Source organism: Macrosteles quadrilineatus, unplaced genomic scaffold, assembly GCF_028750875.1.
Source record: "Macrosteles quadrilineatus isolate MER2022 unplaced genomic scaffold, UCM_ALF_1.0 Scaffold_1__1_contigs__length_201487025, whole genome shotgun sequence".
Lineage (NCBI taxonomy): Eukaryota > Metazoa > Arthropoda > Insecta > Hemiptera > Cicadellidae > Macrosteles > Macrosteles quadrilineatus.
Window position 1 is genome coordinate 185,499,299 of NW_026542594.1, and position 17,773 is coordinate 185,517,071.

The 17,773-nt window shown below is 35.0% G+C and overlaps 1 protein-coding gene across 2 annotated transcripts in view; it reads right to left on the reverse strand.

The window, feature by feature from the left end:
- LOC128991629 (SAC3 domain-containing protein 1) overlaps positions 1-17,773 on the reverse strand; it is a 39,810-nt gene that overhangs the window by 11,731 nt on the left and 10,306 nt on the right. For both annotated transcript variants that reach the window (XM_054414694.1, XM_054414684.1), the window contains exon 4: positions 14,458-14,619. In XM_054414694.1, the coding sequence (XP_054270669.1) occupies positions 14,458-14,619 (162 nt within the window). The remainder of the gene's footprint in view (positions 1-14,457; positions 14,620-17,773) is intronic.

Here is a 17,773-nt window from a genome sequence, read left to right on the forward strand (position 1 = left end):
AAGGGTAGTTTGGAAAAGTTTGGCAAAAAATATCGTATGTCACTCGTCCAAAATGTGTTTATTGTACTTGTATGGTAAACCCCTATTTTTCCTGACTAGTAACATTGCGTAATATTCTATTACATTAGTTTCCTCTATTCCTAATTTTTATCTAGGACTCATCTTATCATCTACTCATACTTACTTGGCTATTATTTGGGTTCCTTATGTAATATTCCACAGAATATATATGTTAAACACACCACTAGCCAACTCCGAGTTCCCGCACAAAGCAGTAAGGTACCACCTCTCAAGCCAAAATAACCCATCAATAATGATGATACACAGCCTGAAAATAAAAATCAGTTTTGAGAAAATAAGATTGAAAAAATGAAATACAAATATATCCTTAAATAGACTTTTTATCTTGGCTTTTACACTGTTTATACAGTTACGTTCATGTTGGGAAACTGAAATACTTTAGTAGGGATCAAAATGGCATAAAATTGGTTAGAAAATGGTTGGAAAAGTTTTACCGGACACATAATGTTCATCTTCACTGTTTACCCTTGAAAATATGTTGGCAAAACTTAAAGATTTTACGACATACGACTTCAATCAGTTGGTGCAGCATTTCCCATATCGTTCAACGCTTGGATTCAACCTAACGTAAAACATATTGTTTGAAAGACTAATTATTAATATGCTTTTTAACTGAAGGGAAAATATAATGTGTAAAGCGAGTGCAAAGTGCCACTTCGCACACTAGTTCCATAGTAACTATTTCATATTTCAAATTTATGACTCCAATTATATACATATAGAAATAACTTACCGCAAATAATATTAAGTATTTGTGGAATACCAGTGGCAACAGGTGACCCACGAAGGAAGACTCCAAGCAACTGCACGCATATAACCATCTTCATATTGGAAACAAATTCAAAACAAGCTTTAATTGATTGCAGTATACTCCAAATAGTTATAATAAAACTCTAAAAATGTAATAAAAAAATGAATGATTAATAATAAAGATGCCGGTGGGTGTGGCGTACCATCCAAACCCACGTGGCGCGAAAAGGCCCATCCATCATTTTGTTTCTGGGATGTCTATAGCAGTGTTTTGCATAGTTCATTGGATTTTTCATGTCAAAATGAGTAAAAAATTATGGTCATTAGCTCGCTAGAAGGTATACCGTAGTTTGTGAATATAGTGTATTTTAAAACTCAAGAGACTGAAATATTACGATTTTTAGTTGTAAAATGGGGTAGAATAAGGCAGCAACTAGTCAAGTTTGCCCCATTTTACAACTAAAAAATCTTTATATTTCAGCTGTTTAGATTTTTAGATACGAGATCAGAATAGGTGACTGTTACATGTGGTGTGTCTCGAGGGTCAATCCTTGGGCCTCTGCTCTTCGTACTGTACGTCAATGACATAAACTTGACCTTGGTCAACTGTAAACACCACATGTACGCTGATGACTTACAAATCTATGACCATTTTACTGCGAACAACGAAAACGACTGTGTCAGAAGGATCAATGAAGATGTCAACCGTTGGACTGAGAATCATGGACTGAGACTAAATCACGAAAAGACGAAACCGATTGTCATTAGCCATTCTCGACTTTGACCTTCAATTGACTTAGACTCCATAAACCCAATCACAGTTAATGGCAAAGCACTTCCATACTACGACAATGTCAAGAATCTTGGTATATCTTTCAACTCTTCACTTACTTGGGACATAGCAGTTACGGACACACGAAAAAAGGTTTTTGCCTCCATACATTCATTGAAAAGATTACAGAATTTTTTACCACAACACACTAAACTACATTTGATCAAATCACTTGTACTACCCCACTTCAGTTACTGCAACTCATTGATCAATGACTTGACTGCGACTCAGGCGGATATGCTCCAGCAGTCACAGAATTATTGTTTGAGATTTGTCTATGGTCTGCGACGTATGGAGCATATCACGCCATACTACCTTGAGGCACACATCCTGAAATTAAATGATCAAAGATTCATTAAAATTTTGTCATTGGTTTTTTCAATTTTGAAAACAGGCTCCCCAAAATATTTCAAATCCGATTTTAAATTTGTGTCTCAGGGTAGTTCACGAATGTCTCGTTATTCTTCGATCACATTGCGTATACCTCATCATGTGACCACAGCTTATGGCAGGGCTTTTGTAGTTACCGCTTGTCGTCTGTGGAACGGCCTACCCCTACACATTAAGACCCTTGAAAAAGCTCTATTTTGAGAAGATGGTCTCGGCTGGCGTGTCCTAGCTAGGGCTACTGTTACCTTGCGCGTTTGCTGATACGTGTATGCGAGAGTGTGTGAATGTGTTTTTCTATTTGTTAAATTTTTATGGTTTTTTTTATATATGTAGGTACCTGAATTGTTAAATATTTTATGTTTAATTAGATTAAGTTATCCCCATGTCACATTATTTTTGTTATATTTTTAATGTCAGGTTAAGTGTAAGAAAGGGCCATGTGGCCCTAACTTTGCCTGAAAAAATAAAGGATTTTTCATTTCATTTCATTTCATTTCTGTTTCTTATTTGACTTTTTTGAGCTTGGAATTGTTTGATGGATAATTGAAAATGGTAGATAAAAGTGTACTTGGACATTTTTCATAAAATCACCCATTTGTAAGTAATTTAAATTTGAAAATGTTTAATGGCTGCCATTTTGAAGTTTTGGGTTGAATCAAGATGAATTTTTTTTCCTAACATGAAAAAATTCTCTTCTACTTTAACATACTTAGTTTCTTAAAGACCAGTTGAAAATATTAAAATATAAAAATGTTTAAGTAAAAAATACAAAATAGCGGATTTTCTGATTAACGAAGTGATTTAAAAAAAAGTGTTATTCTGTAATTTACTCTTTATTTTGACCGAAGGAATCCTTTGTTAAAATATCTCCCCACCTTTTTTGAAAAGCGTGTATATGTGTCCGTTAGCACGATAGCTCAAGTAATAACTTAACTAATTATGTGATTTTGATGAAACTTGGTACAGACGTGTACTAATCAAATGTTTATTCAAAAGAGTTTGAAAACCACATGATCAAACTATGGGGTAAAAATATCATGTGTCTCGATTTATTTTAAAACCATTTTGTAGTGCTTAAAAAAAGAAACATGTAAAATAAGCGTTGTTGTATGGCTAATGGTTTTGAAGTAAATTTAAACAAATTTAAATGAAATTCCCATGTTATTCTTACGGAGAAGAAATAAATCGTTGATCAGTAGAGCCTCGATAAGTCACAACACAAAGGGATCAGGATAATAGTCTTGTTATGAACTGTTCTTCTTGTTGAGTGAGGGTCATGTTATCAAGGCAATTTTTTGTCAATCAAGTTTATCAAGACTTTTATGATAAATGCATTTTAGAACTTGTGCAAACACATAATATTTTCAAATAGTGCAGTACTGTTAATATTGTACAAGAAATTAAAATAGATTGTTAAATAATGTAAGTTTAATCATAAACACTAAAGATAAATGTTTAAAAAATATAGTTTCAGCACATTCTTCCATGTATTGAAATGTACCTTTTTCACACGTTTTTACACATTTTTCCAACTCCTTTTCTCTCTTTAAACTTTTCTTCATTTTAGCGAATTTCCCTATAGGAAAGTAGCTATTACCGTAGGTGGCACGGTAAGACCTAGACCCGGGACCGATTTACTTTTTCATTTTGATGTCCCCAGAGGCCAAAAACACCATTCGTTCAAATTTTTATATATGTATATATATATATATATATATATATATATATATATATATACGTCCGTGAACGCGATAACTTGAGTAATTTTTGTCCGATTTTGATGAAATTTGGTTTAAAGGTGTAAAGCGGGATAAACTTGAATGAGATCGCGAACCAGCACGATCGGACCATGGGAACGGGGCTTTACGGGGGGTTTTATGGGGTAAAAATTGGTTTTTCTCACTTTTGACCCTCAAAACACAAAATTTCCCGATTTCTCTTTAAACCTTTTTAAAGAGCTTAAAAAAACAAATAATTAAGTATATAAAAGTATTTTTGTTCGATTATTAGTAACGGAGAAAATTAAAAAAATTGTAAATTTAAAATTCCCATGTTATTCTTATGGAGAATATTGTCAAATGTTGTAGTTTGCTTGTTTATGGATATATTTTGATCAAACTTGGCAAATTTATTTATTTTGTACTAAGCTATCAATTTTTTACTCAAAAACACACTTTATTAGTTTCCTTGTAGCAGCAAACCTAGGTACTCGTTAAATCTAATGTTATTAAAATATATTTAACTGAAAATCAATTCAGACAAATGGAAATTCGCTTAGTCGGCAGGTTTGCTGCGGCGGGGGTATTTTCAAAATTGTTTGAAACAACCAACGTTGTTGATAAACAATTACATCCACCAGCAATTTCATTCTTTTTGAGCTTTCTTTTTATTTGGATTTTCTTCTACAATTATAATCACCATTCTTTTAAATTCTACTGTTAAATTTGAGTTTATGTTTTATGACAAGATTACCACACAACAGATGAGCAAACATTAACAGGTCACAAGCACATACAACAAAATACTGGACTCAAGAGTAAAACATCGGCTAATCAGTAATACAGTAGAGACTTGATGACTACAAGACTACAATGAATAGACATGCTACTGACCTGTTGATGATAAATAGGCCCTAGTCTATATCAATTATCAATTATCAATTATTTAAGATGGGGACGCCACTATGTGCGTATTTTAACCCAAATATAATTCCGTAAGTCAAATTTTTGTAAAGAAATTGTGAGTGACTGGATGGCCGTAGAAGGATGGGAGGGGTCTTATTTTAAAGGTCTTGACGTGATTTTTGAGGGAAAACTATTCATTTTTCTTATTTTTTTACCATAAATTTGCAACAGAATAAAACTTTTCCCATTAAAACAACATGGGGTTTAATTTGTTTACATCTTTTGAAATTAAAACAGCTGTACCACAGATTTGAAAACAGTGATCAATACACGCATTTGGTTTTCTTTTAGCCAGTCAACTATGAAATGTATACTATAATAAAACTGAAATATTGAAGATTAGTCGGAAAAACGTCTGCATTTTTTGTTTATATTTAAATCATATACTTAAGTTTCATTTTTTCATGCTTTTACGTTATTGTCGTGTTAAAGGAATAAACGACATAGAATAAATATTCTGTATAAATAATCAAAGAGTCGAAATTAAATCTAACTTCTGTTTTGTTTTTATTTTTAAATCATATGTTCAAGTTTATTTTAAATGATGTTGTTTTCTTTATATTTCTACACATTTTAAGGTTAAGGTTGTGTAAATATATACAACTAAAATAACCTATAAATGTTATTGGTTCTAAACCACTAGGTTTACTAGGTGGTCTGGCTGGGTTGGCAAGCCTGCTTGCCTGTTTGTGTCACGAGGAATTGTCGCTCCCGGTTAAATTTAACTTTCAGCCAATTTAACGTTGTGCAACTTATATATTTTTGTGGTTAAAAGTTAACTACTTGTGTTTTTAGTTGGTTTCTATGATCTTACACCCCTATGGACATTGTAAGTAGGATTCAATGTGGTTAATGTGTCACTAACCAACAAGGCTGAGAGGAAGGAGCTGACCAAACCTGATTGTCGACCGGCAAGCGATGATTCACTCACAGCGCTGCCAACTGTACGACTGTGACTAACCTCTGTCTGACGGCTGACCTATCTACCCTACTGTCACGCTGCTGGATTTTCGCAGCGCCTTCAATTGCCGTGATACTAATCTGGCTACACATCTGTTTGTGTCTAGTATTATTGACATTGAAGGAAGTAGTCCAAGTTGTTTTAAATTATTTTGACAATGGATGACAGTGGAGCATTAGTTTACGAGACATCAGAGTCAGCAAACGATTTTTATGAAACCAGTGTTCTTAATCTTACTACCGAAATTAATAAGATTGAAGCAAACTACCCGGAATTGTCGTTAGAAAATCTTTCCCTGCACATCTCAAAGTTGTTAGAAAACCTTGAACATTTAAATCATGACAGGGTTAAAACATCCAAAGATCTAGAACAAAGTATGACTGACATTCAAATTTTGTCATCAAAATTAAATATTGAAAAAGAACGTCGACAAGAAGAAGTTAATTGTTCCTTTAAAATTCAAGACGATGCTGCTGTAGAAGTTAACAAATTAAACTCGCGCATCGGGCTGTTGGAGGAGAGGCTCCGACAAAGAGACTCCGAAATATCGTCCCTCATGACCGAGAACAACTCTTTAAACGGAAAATTGACAGAATTGTCGAATAGAATAAAATCATTGGACTCTGACAACAAGAAACAATTAGACATTTTAATAGACTTTAAAGTTAAGAATAGTTTAGCCCAACAGGATATTCTTAGCTTAAACAAAATGTTAAAAGATAAATGGGTGGATGATAGCATAATTACTGATTACTTTCTGTCCTTGCAAAGTTATGTAATTGAAGGTCAATCCCTTTTTATCACCCCTGCTCTGTCACAGCTAATAAAGCTTGACAATCAAGATGTTATTACAGACATAACTAAATCTGTCGAGTACTCAAATTGTAAATATGTATTTATTCCTGTTAATAATAGCAATGATCTGGTAAATGGGGAATCAGGTTCTCACTGGTCTCTGTTGTTTATTGACAAATCTCAACAACACGCTTACCACTTGGATTCTCTTCCAGGGTCTAACAATAAGTGTGCGAAGACCGTTTCTCTCAATCTAAGTATACCATCTGAAAATGTATTTTCAGTCCCTTGCTTTAAACAGAGAAATGGCTTTGAGTGTGGAATCAATGTGTTGGTTCATGCTAAGACCATTTTGCACTATTATTGTTTAAATTTAGTAAATAAACCCTTTTTGGAATGGTTTGGTTGTCAGCTTGCACCGTCTGATGTTATTAATCAAAACATACATCAACCTAAAGCTGAAAGTGGTATTGTATCTAATACATTAAATGAGGTAAAAAGTTCTACCAGTTCAAATGAATGTACAGGGGTAACAAACAATGGCAATAAGTTGTCTGTAAAGCTTAAGCGTAATAGTTCTGGTGATTGGGTAGTAAAAAAACACAAAAAAACTCGACTAAACAAACAACCAAAGGTACCTGAAACATGTTTTGAAAATCAAAATAAATTTAGCGTTCTTGCATCACTAGACAATGATCTTTCCCTGGAGCGTCAATCATCTCCTCCAAAAAAGACACCCACTCCTAGGGTGACTCCTGGAAAGACTGTCCCTCCAAAAAAAAATGTATCTACCTCAAAAAAACCATTTCCATCCAAAACAAGCTCCATCGGGCAAACTCAAGCTCATGTTCCGCTCCCTGTACCCTCAGCCCGTACCCTCCCAAAGCCAGTGTCGATTGTTGTGTGCTCAGATAGTCACGGGCGCCACATATCGAGGCTGCTAAGAGAAAATGTAAAATCAGAAAGTGTAATTACTGAGTGGGTAAAACCTAATGGTAAGATGGAAAACATTTTAGAAACTGTAAGAGCATATTCTTCAAATGTATGTGATTATGTCGTCATTATGGGGGGGACAAATAATATTGTAAACGAACGCTGCAGCTTAGATTTTGTCTTAGATTTGGAAACTACTCTTGGCAAAATGTCTAGTCAGAAAGTTATCCTCGTCGGTCTTCCTGCTAGACACGACAACCCCTCCCTCAATACATCTGTGAATAAAGTAAACTCTGATCTTCTTAGTCTTTCATCTAAATACAATAACGTCACTTTTCTGTCCTTAAGTTCCATCCCTCGTTTTGCATTCACCAGACATGGGCTACATCTGAATTTTAAGGGCAAGCATATGTTGGCAAACCTCTTGGCAGATTCAATGAACCTTTCTAAATGCTCTTTCCCCATCCAGACACCTTCTAATAGTCAACTCTATCCTAAGCCTCGGCTGAACCACGAATCAGTGACAGTCTCCAAACAAATAAAACCATATCCTGTACGTTCTTATATAGCTGAGCAAAGTAACAACCACAATACTCGAACATTTGTCTCCAAACATTTTTTAGGGGAGGCTCGGAAACCTGTGGGGGTTCCTTGGGCACACTTCCTCAGGGAAACCAGAGAAAGGATAAGGTGATTAACTGTCTCAAAATAGCACATCAGAATATTAGGAGTCTAATGCACAAAGTAGATCTGCTAGAAATATTTATTAAAGACGAAATTCCTGATTGTCCGAACATTTCTTGAAAGAGCATGAGATAGAAAATTTAGTCTTAGGCAACTTGACTTATGTCTCTGCTTTTTGTAGAACCAAAATGAATGGGGGCGGTGTGGCAATATGGTGCTCTCCTGGTATAAAACACCGACCACTTGACTGTAAAGCGTTTAGTGTAGAAGGCGAGTGTGAACTTTCTGCAATGTCAGTAGAAGTTAGTAAAAAAAGTAAAATACTTGTTGTAGCAGGCTACAGACCACCGTCAGGTCACCATGATCACTTCTTTGAATTTATGAACGACTGTTTAAATGAATATGCAGCTAAGCACGACAAGGTTTTTGTTCTTGGAGACTTTAATATTGATCTATCTATTGACAGCTTTTCTGGTAGTAAATTTACTGCGATCATGGCGTCATTTGGTCTGTACAACACTATCCACTCGTATACAAGAGAAGCCTCAGGATCATGCACCTTAATTGATCATATATTTACAAACGATCATGATGGCACAAAGAGTGAAGTTATTAAGACTATACTGTCTGACCACAGTGCCCAGACTATAACAACGAACATAAATTTATCGAACAATGACAGGCAAGTCAAGTTTAAGTATGGACGGAGTTTTAATACATCTAATATTGAAACGTTCAAATATTATCTAAAAAATGAAAAATGGGATGAGGTGTTCCAAGTGACAAAAACAGAGAATAAGTACAATGCTTTCATAAGCCAGTTTAAGTACTATTTTGAGATATGTTTTCCAGAAAAATTAAAAAGACATATAAAAAAATCCAATTCACACATTAAAATGTCTGACGAACTTAAAAACTTAAAGGAGCAATGTTTCATATACCACGAAAAAACAAAACATTTACATTCGAATCACTTTTTAAGACAATACTACTTTAGAATAAAAGATAGATTCAGGAGAATAATAAGAGAAGAGAAATCAAAGGCCGTATTACATATCATCGAGGAATCCGACAATAGAACCAAAGGAATCTGGAAAGTTATAAATAATAACAGACGGAAAAAAAGTGAAAGGGGTATAGAAAGTATTAATTTAAAAACTAGTTTTGGTGGCATTGTTTCTGAACCCAAGGATGTTTGTGAGAAACTCAATCAATTCTTTATTAAAACGGTTGGAAGTCCGTTATGTGTCACAAACAACGTCCAAAACAATAGTATAGATAGAAATACAAGCTCTTTTTTCCTAAGACCAATTAATCCAGATGAAATAATAAAAATTATACAAAGCCTTAAGAGTAAAAGGTCTGCTGGAGTAGATGGGATATCACCAAAACTAATCAAGTCAATCTCAGACTTAATTTCAACACCGTTAAGTCACATAATAAATAGCTCGTTTGCCGAGGGAAAGTTTCCTAGCCAGCTAAAATTGTCTTTGGTAAGGCCAATCTTTAAGAGCGGAGATAGAAGTTCTTGCCATAACTACAGGCCTGTAAGTCTAGTTTCGACGTTCTCGAAGGTTTTTGAGAAAGCAGTAATTAGTAGGCTGTGCGATTTCCTAGAGAAACACAATATATTAGTTGGAAAACAGTACGGCTTTGTAAAGAACAGTTCCACAACAAAGGCCATACTCAGCCTCATAAATAAAGTAGTCAAAGACATTGATTCGGGACAGTCTGTGGCTGGCATGTTCATTGACTTGAGTCGTGCTTTTGACTTAGTTGACCATGGTCTACTTCTGGGAAAAATGCATGATGCTGGCATTAGAGGCATTGCTCTTGATTGGTTTACATCATACCTTAAAGGAAGAAAGCAGTATGTAGCAATCCCTGCCATCGATGAAACAGGTCTTCTAAAGTATCATCGTTCTGCTGACGCCTCAGTCACGAGAGGTGTGCCCCAGGGTTCCGTCCTCGGACCGACCTTATTCCTTCTATTTATAAACAACTTGCCCACTTGCGCAAACAAGGCAAACATTTGTCTGTTTGCCGATGATACATCTCTTACTGTATCCAGTCATTCTACAGAAACACTTGAGCAATCGATTTTTCTTGAATCTAATAGCCTGCTCCAATGGTGTGAGGATAATCATCTTGTCCTAAATGCAAAAAAAACCCAACTTCTCCAATTTAGCATTTCAAATCATCAAACAAACAAAAAACAAGGAACATTTAGCTTACTGTTGGGTGAAAATGAGATCCATCCCTGTCAAGAGGTTAAGTTCCTTGGTGTGGTCCTTGATGAAAATCTTAACTACCACAAACATATCAAACATGTCACAACAAAAATATCAGTTGGTATTTCCATGCTACGTATGCTTAGCCAAACAGTAAATTCAGAAGTCCTCCTGTCTGCTTATTATGGTCTTGTATATCCATATTTATCCTATGCTGTCCCTGTCTGGGGTAGTGAAAGTGAAAAGACGAAGTTTCTTTTCCGACAACAATTGAAAGCCATCCGCATCATATTTTCCCTACCTAAACGACAATCCTGTAAAGACATTTTCCAAAAATTCCGAATTCTAACCTTCCCATCCATATACATTTTTGAAACACTATCCTTCACCAGAAAAAATATATCTTCTTTTTGTTCACAGATCAACAATAGATATCCACTTCGTAATTCTTCCGACCTTGCAATTCCTAAGCACTCAACTTCCTTCTTCCAAAAAAACTTTCAATACAATGCCGTCAAGCTTTTCAATAACCTTCCTCCTTCCTTAAAGACCGAACAGGATTTAAATAGATTTCAGAAAAAACTAAAGAATTTTTTGCTGGATAATGCCTTCTGCAGCGTTCGTGAATTTCTTTGCCCTAGAACTGGTGGGGTAAATATAGTAGCATAGTTGACAGTTTTAATTTATACAAGAGAGTTTTTTTGTTATGTAAATATTGTATTTTATTTTGTTTTGTTGACGTAGCTAATGCATTTTATGTTAATTTTGCTGAATAAACGACTTATGACTTATGACTTAAAATGGTGTATTTGCATTCCTTCGTAAGTAAATTTTTTTAGTGCAGTGAATATACAACGTAGAGTAATCATATTCAATCATACTTTTATAAAATCACCAGGGATTCAAGATATTTTGGTATGTAGGCTGCTGGATATATATTCTTTTCATTATAAGTACTGTAATTAATATGAACACCAGGAGAATACCACAAAGGCGGGGAACTGTTCATAGGAATGACAGTGCGCGTAGGAGAGCAAGAGTAGATAATGACGAACTTAATCAAGATGTGTTACAACCCCTTTTTAGGAGACCCATGGTAGACGAGAGAAATGTAAAGATCCATGATGCAGGATTATTGGACCAAGAGTGCATTCAATGTAGTGCTCTTCATTTTAGAGAAGAACTAACGAATAATCATTTTATGACATGTTGCCATAACGGACTTATTAACCTTCCTCAGTCAAAAACTAATGTAGAACTTAAAAGTTTGTTTGAAGAGAGCCCACAACTGTATAAATTCATTCGACAATGCAACAGTGCGATGGCTTTTGCTTATTTTTCAGCCAGTAAGAAAGATATTCCAGGAAAAGGACCATACTGTTTCAAAATTCAAGGACAGATTTATCGTTCAATCTCAGATTTGCTGCCTCAACATGATGAAAACCCCGTGTATGGCCAATTGTACATTATTGACACATCAACAGCAACAGAAATTCGTCAAAGGCGTCGAGAAAATAGTGACTTAAAACCTGAAATATTGTCAAAACTAGCTGAAATTCTATTACAAAATCCATTTGCACAAATTTACAAAAGAGCTTCGGAAGAAATGGTTGTACAAGGTGACAGTAAATTAGAACTTAGGTTTGTAGACAGGATAAATATGGATCGTCGTAGGTATAATAAGCCTACTGCAGATGAAATTGCAGGCGTCTTCAATTCATCTGAAGGCGAACCTCCAATGAATTTTTAAAATTCCAAACAGAGAAGCTTTTATTTATCCTCATTAACCACAAGACCAAAGCTACCTTAGTAAACCAGTATTTATTCACAAACAATGATATGTTTGCTGCCTTTTCATGTTAAACCACTGGAGTGATTCAAATTATTTATTGAAAATGACATCAACAAAAGCAAACAAAGAAGAACAACAAACTGGTTTTTACACAAAAGATATGGTGTAGGGATGCCTATTCTGACACATAGATAATGTTATTCTGAGTTTGTTTAAATACCGGTATTGCAAAAAGTTGTTTTACATTTGAGCTTTTTAGGGACTTACTGTATGTCCCTACAAGCCACTAGTGTTATGTAAAATAGAATTTAGTTTTGCGTGGATTTTTAGGTATTCTAGTCTGAATTGAGTCGTTTCCTCCAAAACATCCAATCTTTCGAATTCCCCTCCATGGGAACTGTTTTACATAGATATAAGCCGTGTGTTTACCAAGGTTGATTTCTCAAAATGACTTGTCATAGAGGTTCTAAGTTACCCTGTGATTTGTAAAATATGTGTTTAATTGAGGTTATTTAAATAGAAATATTCATATTTCGGAGGTTAATTAACATAGAATGTTATGGCTTTTCCAAGGGGATTTGAAAAGTGCACTTCTAATTAAGTTTATTGGGTCATTGTGAATCTTGTAAATAGGTTTGTACTGTAGTTTGCTTGTGTATGGATATATTTTTTTAATCTTATTTTGCAATTTTGTTAATTACATAATTACATACCTAGCTATCAACATTTCAGTAAAAAACACATCTATCAACCTTCCCTATAGCAAACAAATCTTAAGTAAACATTAAAATTATTGTTTATTTAAATAGGAATTAAATCTGGAAATATTAAGGGAATATTTAGTAGAAATCCAGCCAGTCAAAATTATATTAAGTCAAATCGAAATTCGCTTAGTCTGCAGGTTGCTGCAGCAGGGGTATTTTTTTCTAACATGGTTCTCTTCTGCCTCAACATACATATACACACTCTCAAAGTTTCATAAAAACACTATATCCAGTCCATCCATTGATCTCTCATGCAGAATTATGGTAAGATCAGAAACTTTGTCAAGTTTACAACGTCTTTTATCTTTTATCTTGTTTCTTTAACGAGACAGTATTGCTCCATCGCTACAGATAAAGCCTGAGCCAACCTTACACTCAGTCTTAATATTTAAGTTGCAATTTTAGACATTTCAGATTTACTTAGTTATTCATATATCACTCTCACGGTATCGAGCCTTGCCACACCAAACAGCACAGTCTACTGTCCACGCCACATTATGTTGGTACTGAGACAGAAAGTTTGATTTTTATCTCTCACTTTTGAAGTTTTAGGGTTTGTACTTTTGTTTTTTTCATGGTTTACGGTCACATAACTAAGATGATTCATATGAAAATATATCAACTGGAAGATCACACCATGTGTTGTAAAATACTAAAGCAGATTTATAATTACTTTTTATTTTCTTGAGTTTTTATAGGCTATTTAGTTTTTAAAATTCTTCACTTTTTAGTTAAGTTACACTCAAAGAAGTTTTTTAATTTTCTACTTGTGACATATACTATCTTTACGGGATCGTTGCGTTAACTACTATTTTTAAAGGGGCACACTCGAACCGAGCATCGAAATGGAGGTTGACACATAAACCAAGCACATGGGAGAGAGATCGCGAAAATGACGCCTCTTTGCTACGCAAATCTACCCTTCCGAGAAATCTCATCGTTGATTAAACAAAGGGTGAAAAATAAATAACATGCAACTTATCATCACAAATTTATTACCCTCACACTGGTGAATATTGGTCGCCTACAGACTTCACGTATACAAATCTATTTGTTGGTTATTTAATTGTTCAGTCTTTTTCAAAAGGAAATCCCTCTTCTCATTGACATTCTTCCTGTTTTTCGGGACTTCGGTTGTAACCTAACCTAACCTAACATAGCAGGATGGGAATATTAATAATTATTGACAAGAGTGTAAATAAGTCCTTAAATCTGTGGAACATGAAATAAGCCACTAATATTACCATATTTTTACAGTATATTTGTACTTGCATCAACGCCAAAAATATATCGTACTAGATATCTAGTAATATAGCAGGTATAGCGGCTAGTATTTTCTAATAACGAAGCGGTTGATGAATTGTGTAGGGTAATGACACATTAGAGAACCATTGAGGCGGACGCTGAAGATCCATGTACCGGGCGGGTCATGTGCGGAGTTCAGCGTATATAATGGGGTGACCCTATTGGGGATAAGGACATGCTGGGAGGTGCTCGGTTTGTATTCAACCTTTTGAAGCATACAAATAACAAGTATTCTCAAACTACCGTTTAAAATACCTGTAAGATGCATAAGCGTAGAAGCGGACGATGGGTTCGAGGATGTTGGTGCTCATGTGGGGAGGAATCTGCTGCACAACCATGTCTTGATTGATGGCTCGTAGTCTGTCCTCTACGAAATGATACACGGTTGTCCATGGAGTCTCACTTTCTGCCACAACACTGTCATACAAATAAACAATGCATGTGATGTTATCTCTAAAAATGGCATCTAAAAAGTAGTAAGGCTAATGCCAGATTACAGGGGAGAGAGCTGGTGTAGTGGTTAGAGCGCGGGACTTCAGTCCGTGAGGTCCCGGGTTTGATCCCCGCCAAGTCACCAATGGATTTTATCTAAGTGATAATGCCGCAACCCCTAGGTCTAGCCTGAAGTAATGTGAAAAACAATACCAGGCTCGTGCCTAGCGTCCTAGGACAAAAAAAATGCCAGATTACAGTTAAACTGAGCCTAAATATGAACACAAGTATTGCACATGTAATCTATATGTGAATTGCTCGCTACAGTTTTCAGTTCAGTACAAAAGCGCCTTAACAAATGGCCTCGGTCTGTTGTTGTTTCACTACAGGGAGCCGAAACCCCACTGGACTGAGGCTGTTCTTCTTCAGCCTAGCAAAACAATTTGAATGAGATCTTTCTAAATTATCATAGCTTATTTCCTATAACTCAACTATGGGTGCGTTCACAAAGAAAGCTGGTTACAAGCGCTTGTTGGCAAGCGCTTACAAGCTCGAACTGGCGTGAGAAAAGTCAACATAGTATCAAGCGTGTGCGTTCACAGACAAAGCTTGTGCCGGCTAGCAAGCGCTTGTTACAAGCTCTGACAAGCACGCAAGAACGTTTCGTACTTGTTTTCCGGCGCTTGTTGACCGAACCAGGCAGAAACAACTTAACAGTGCAGTATGGATGTCGATGAGTGTTGATAGCTCAAGTATTTAGAACTTCTGATTTCCAAAAGAAATATATTACCCACGTACCTACCTATCGTGGGTTTTCCCGAGAATGTTCAATGACAACCAATAGGACAATTATAACATATATGTAGATGATAGACAAACACATTTAATTCAATATTAATTAAGTGTTGGATTTTTTATGGGTGAAACCTTTACACTTTTACTTTATTTGCCTAGAAAATCATTTGAATATATATCTCAATATTATTTGCATCATAATTAATCTGCTACATAGTGTGTTTAAAACTCCCTTCGAGTATTTTTTTTTAGGTTTTATTATTGGCCCAATATTCGTTCTGGTGCATGGATAGGTTGCTTATGCCAAATCTCCCAAAACTTCACTAAAACACTTTAAATTTTCTTGAGGATGTAATTAAACGTGGTTAACTCCATTCTCATATAAGAAAAAAACCCACTTTGTCCAGTTTCAGTTGTGAAAATAGATGGTGGTATCCCCCGAACCTACCTCTTCCGCGGTTAATTGCATGAACACCTACTTTCCTTCTACGAATTTTTAGTTCTACATTTTCAATCAAAAATAACTCTCCATCACTTCAGAAAGATGTTGTCTCAACCAGAGCTGAGACTACACTGAGCTTGAAATGCAAGCATTTGTTGTGAACACACAACAGCATTCTCAAGCGCTTGGAACAAGTGCTGAAAGTAAGTTACTTGTAACCAGCTTTCTTTGTGAACGCACCCTATAACTCAAAGCTTGTTCTATACGCAGATGACACAACAGCTATATTAAAATCAAACAGCCCTAACAATTTACAAAATTTGATAAACCAAACTTTTGAAGATTTAAACAAATGGTTCACAGCAAATGGGCTGAGTCTTAATTGTTCTAAAACTCAAATTGTCAGGTTCAAAACTACTCATGACAGAGAAACCATCGAATTAAATATTAATTTTCAGGGGGAAATTATTAATGAAAAATCATCTACAAAATGTTTAGGTATTCAGGTACAAAACACTTTAAATTGGGATAAATACACATCAGTTCTAGCTAATAAACTAAATACAGTCTGTTTCCAGATGTCTGTCCTGCAGCATGTTACTGACCTCAGGACAAGGATGATTGTTTATTATGCTTTGTTTGTGTCAAACATGTTGTATGGAATAGAGTTCTGGGGCAACTGCTCAAATGCCGGAAACCATTTTCAAAATTCAAAAAAAGATCCTTGTAAATTATTATTTAGAGAATTGAAAATATTAACACTTCCGTCAGTTTATATCCTGCAAACATTAATCTTTATAAAAAAATCTTGAATCTTTTATGAATGAAAACCATAACCATAATTATTTAACAAGACATCAAACTGATTTACAACTGCCCATTCATAGACTTACCTCACTAGAAACCCTTCCACAATATCTAGGGAAAAAACTGTATAATAAACTGCCTGGTAATATTAAATCATTAGAATCTTTTGAAAAATACAAAAAAGAAGTTACCAAATTGCTGCTTAATAAAGGGTATTACAAAGTTAATGATTTTATAAATGATGTATATATTTGATTTCTTAGCATATTGTATAGTTGATAGTTATTATACAGTCTAACCTTGATATAACGAACCTTGATATAACGAATTCCTTGATATAACGAATTTTTTTTAATCCCCTAGAACTCTCCATAAGACACAATGTATATTTTACCTCTACATAACGAACAAACCATAACAACGACCTTGATTTAACGAATTTTTCGTGATTTCGGCTAAAATAAGACACCTCAATATAACGAATTTATCATTGTCAGAACCTCTACATTGCGAATTTAACCTCTATACAACGAATTGTCTACGTCTTTCCCTCGATATAACAAATCCCCCACCCAATTATGGTTTCGGGAAAATCTGTTTCTTTATCAAATGAAATGGAAAGGTCACGTCATCGCTTGCGCTAACATTCGTCTGCTCCGTTTTACATCTTTGTCTGCTGTCGCTGCGCGCGCTATGTTGCAACTGAGAACTGAACTGATTTCATTCACTGAGGACTGATGAGGACGTAATGTTTAGTAAGCTGTTATTGGTCGATATGGGATAACTATGGTGAATTGTACTATTTTTGGATAAAGAGAAAACTAATAAAAACAACACCAAAGAGAAAGAATAGCAACATCGTCATCTTAACATTCCTTTTACGAGTGTTTTTTATTATCCTTAAGTTGGCTATGATTATACACTTTTATAATGACTTATCTATTTTTTTTTTTGTTTTCAATACGATTTGTTTCAACTAGCAACACCAATGCTATGGTTAATGATTATTATTGACATTCCTCTGTTGTGATAAATCAGTACTGTACTGTAAGTAGCCTACCGGCCTATCACGAGCAGTAGCTTACAAAACTTTCT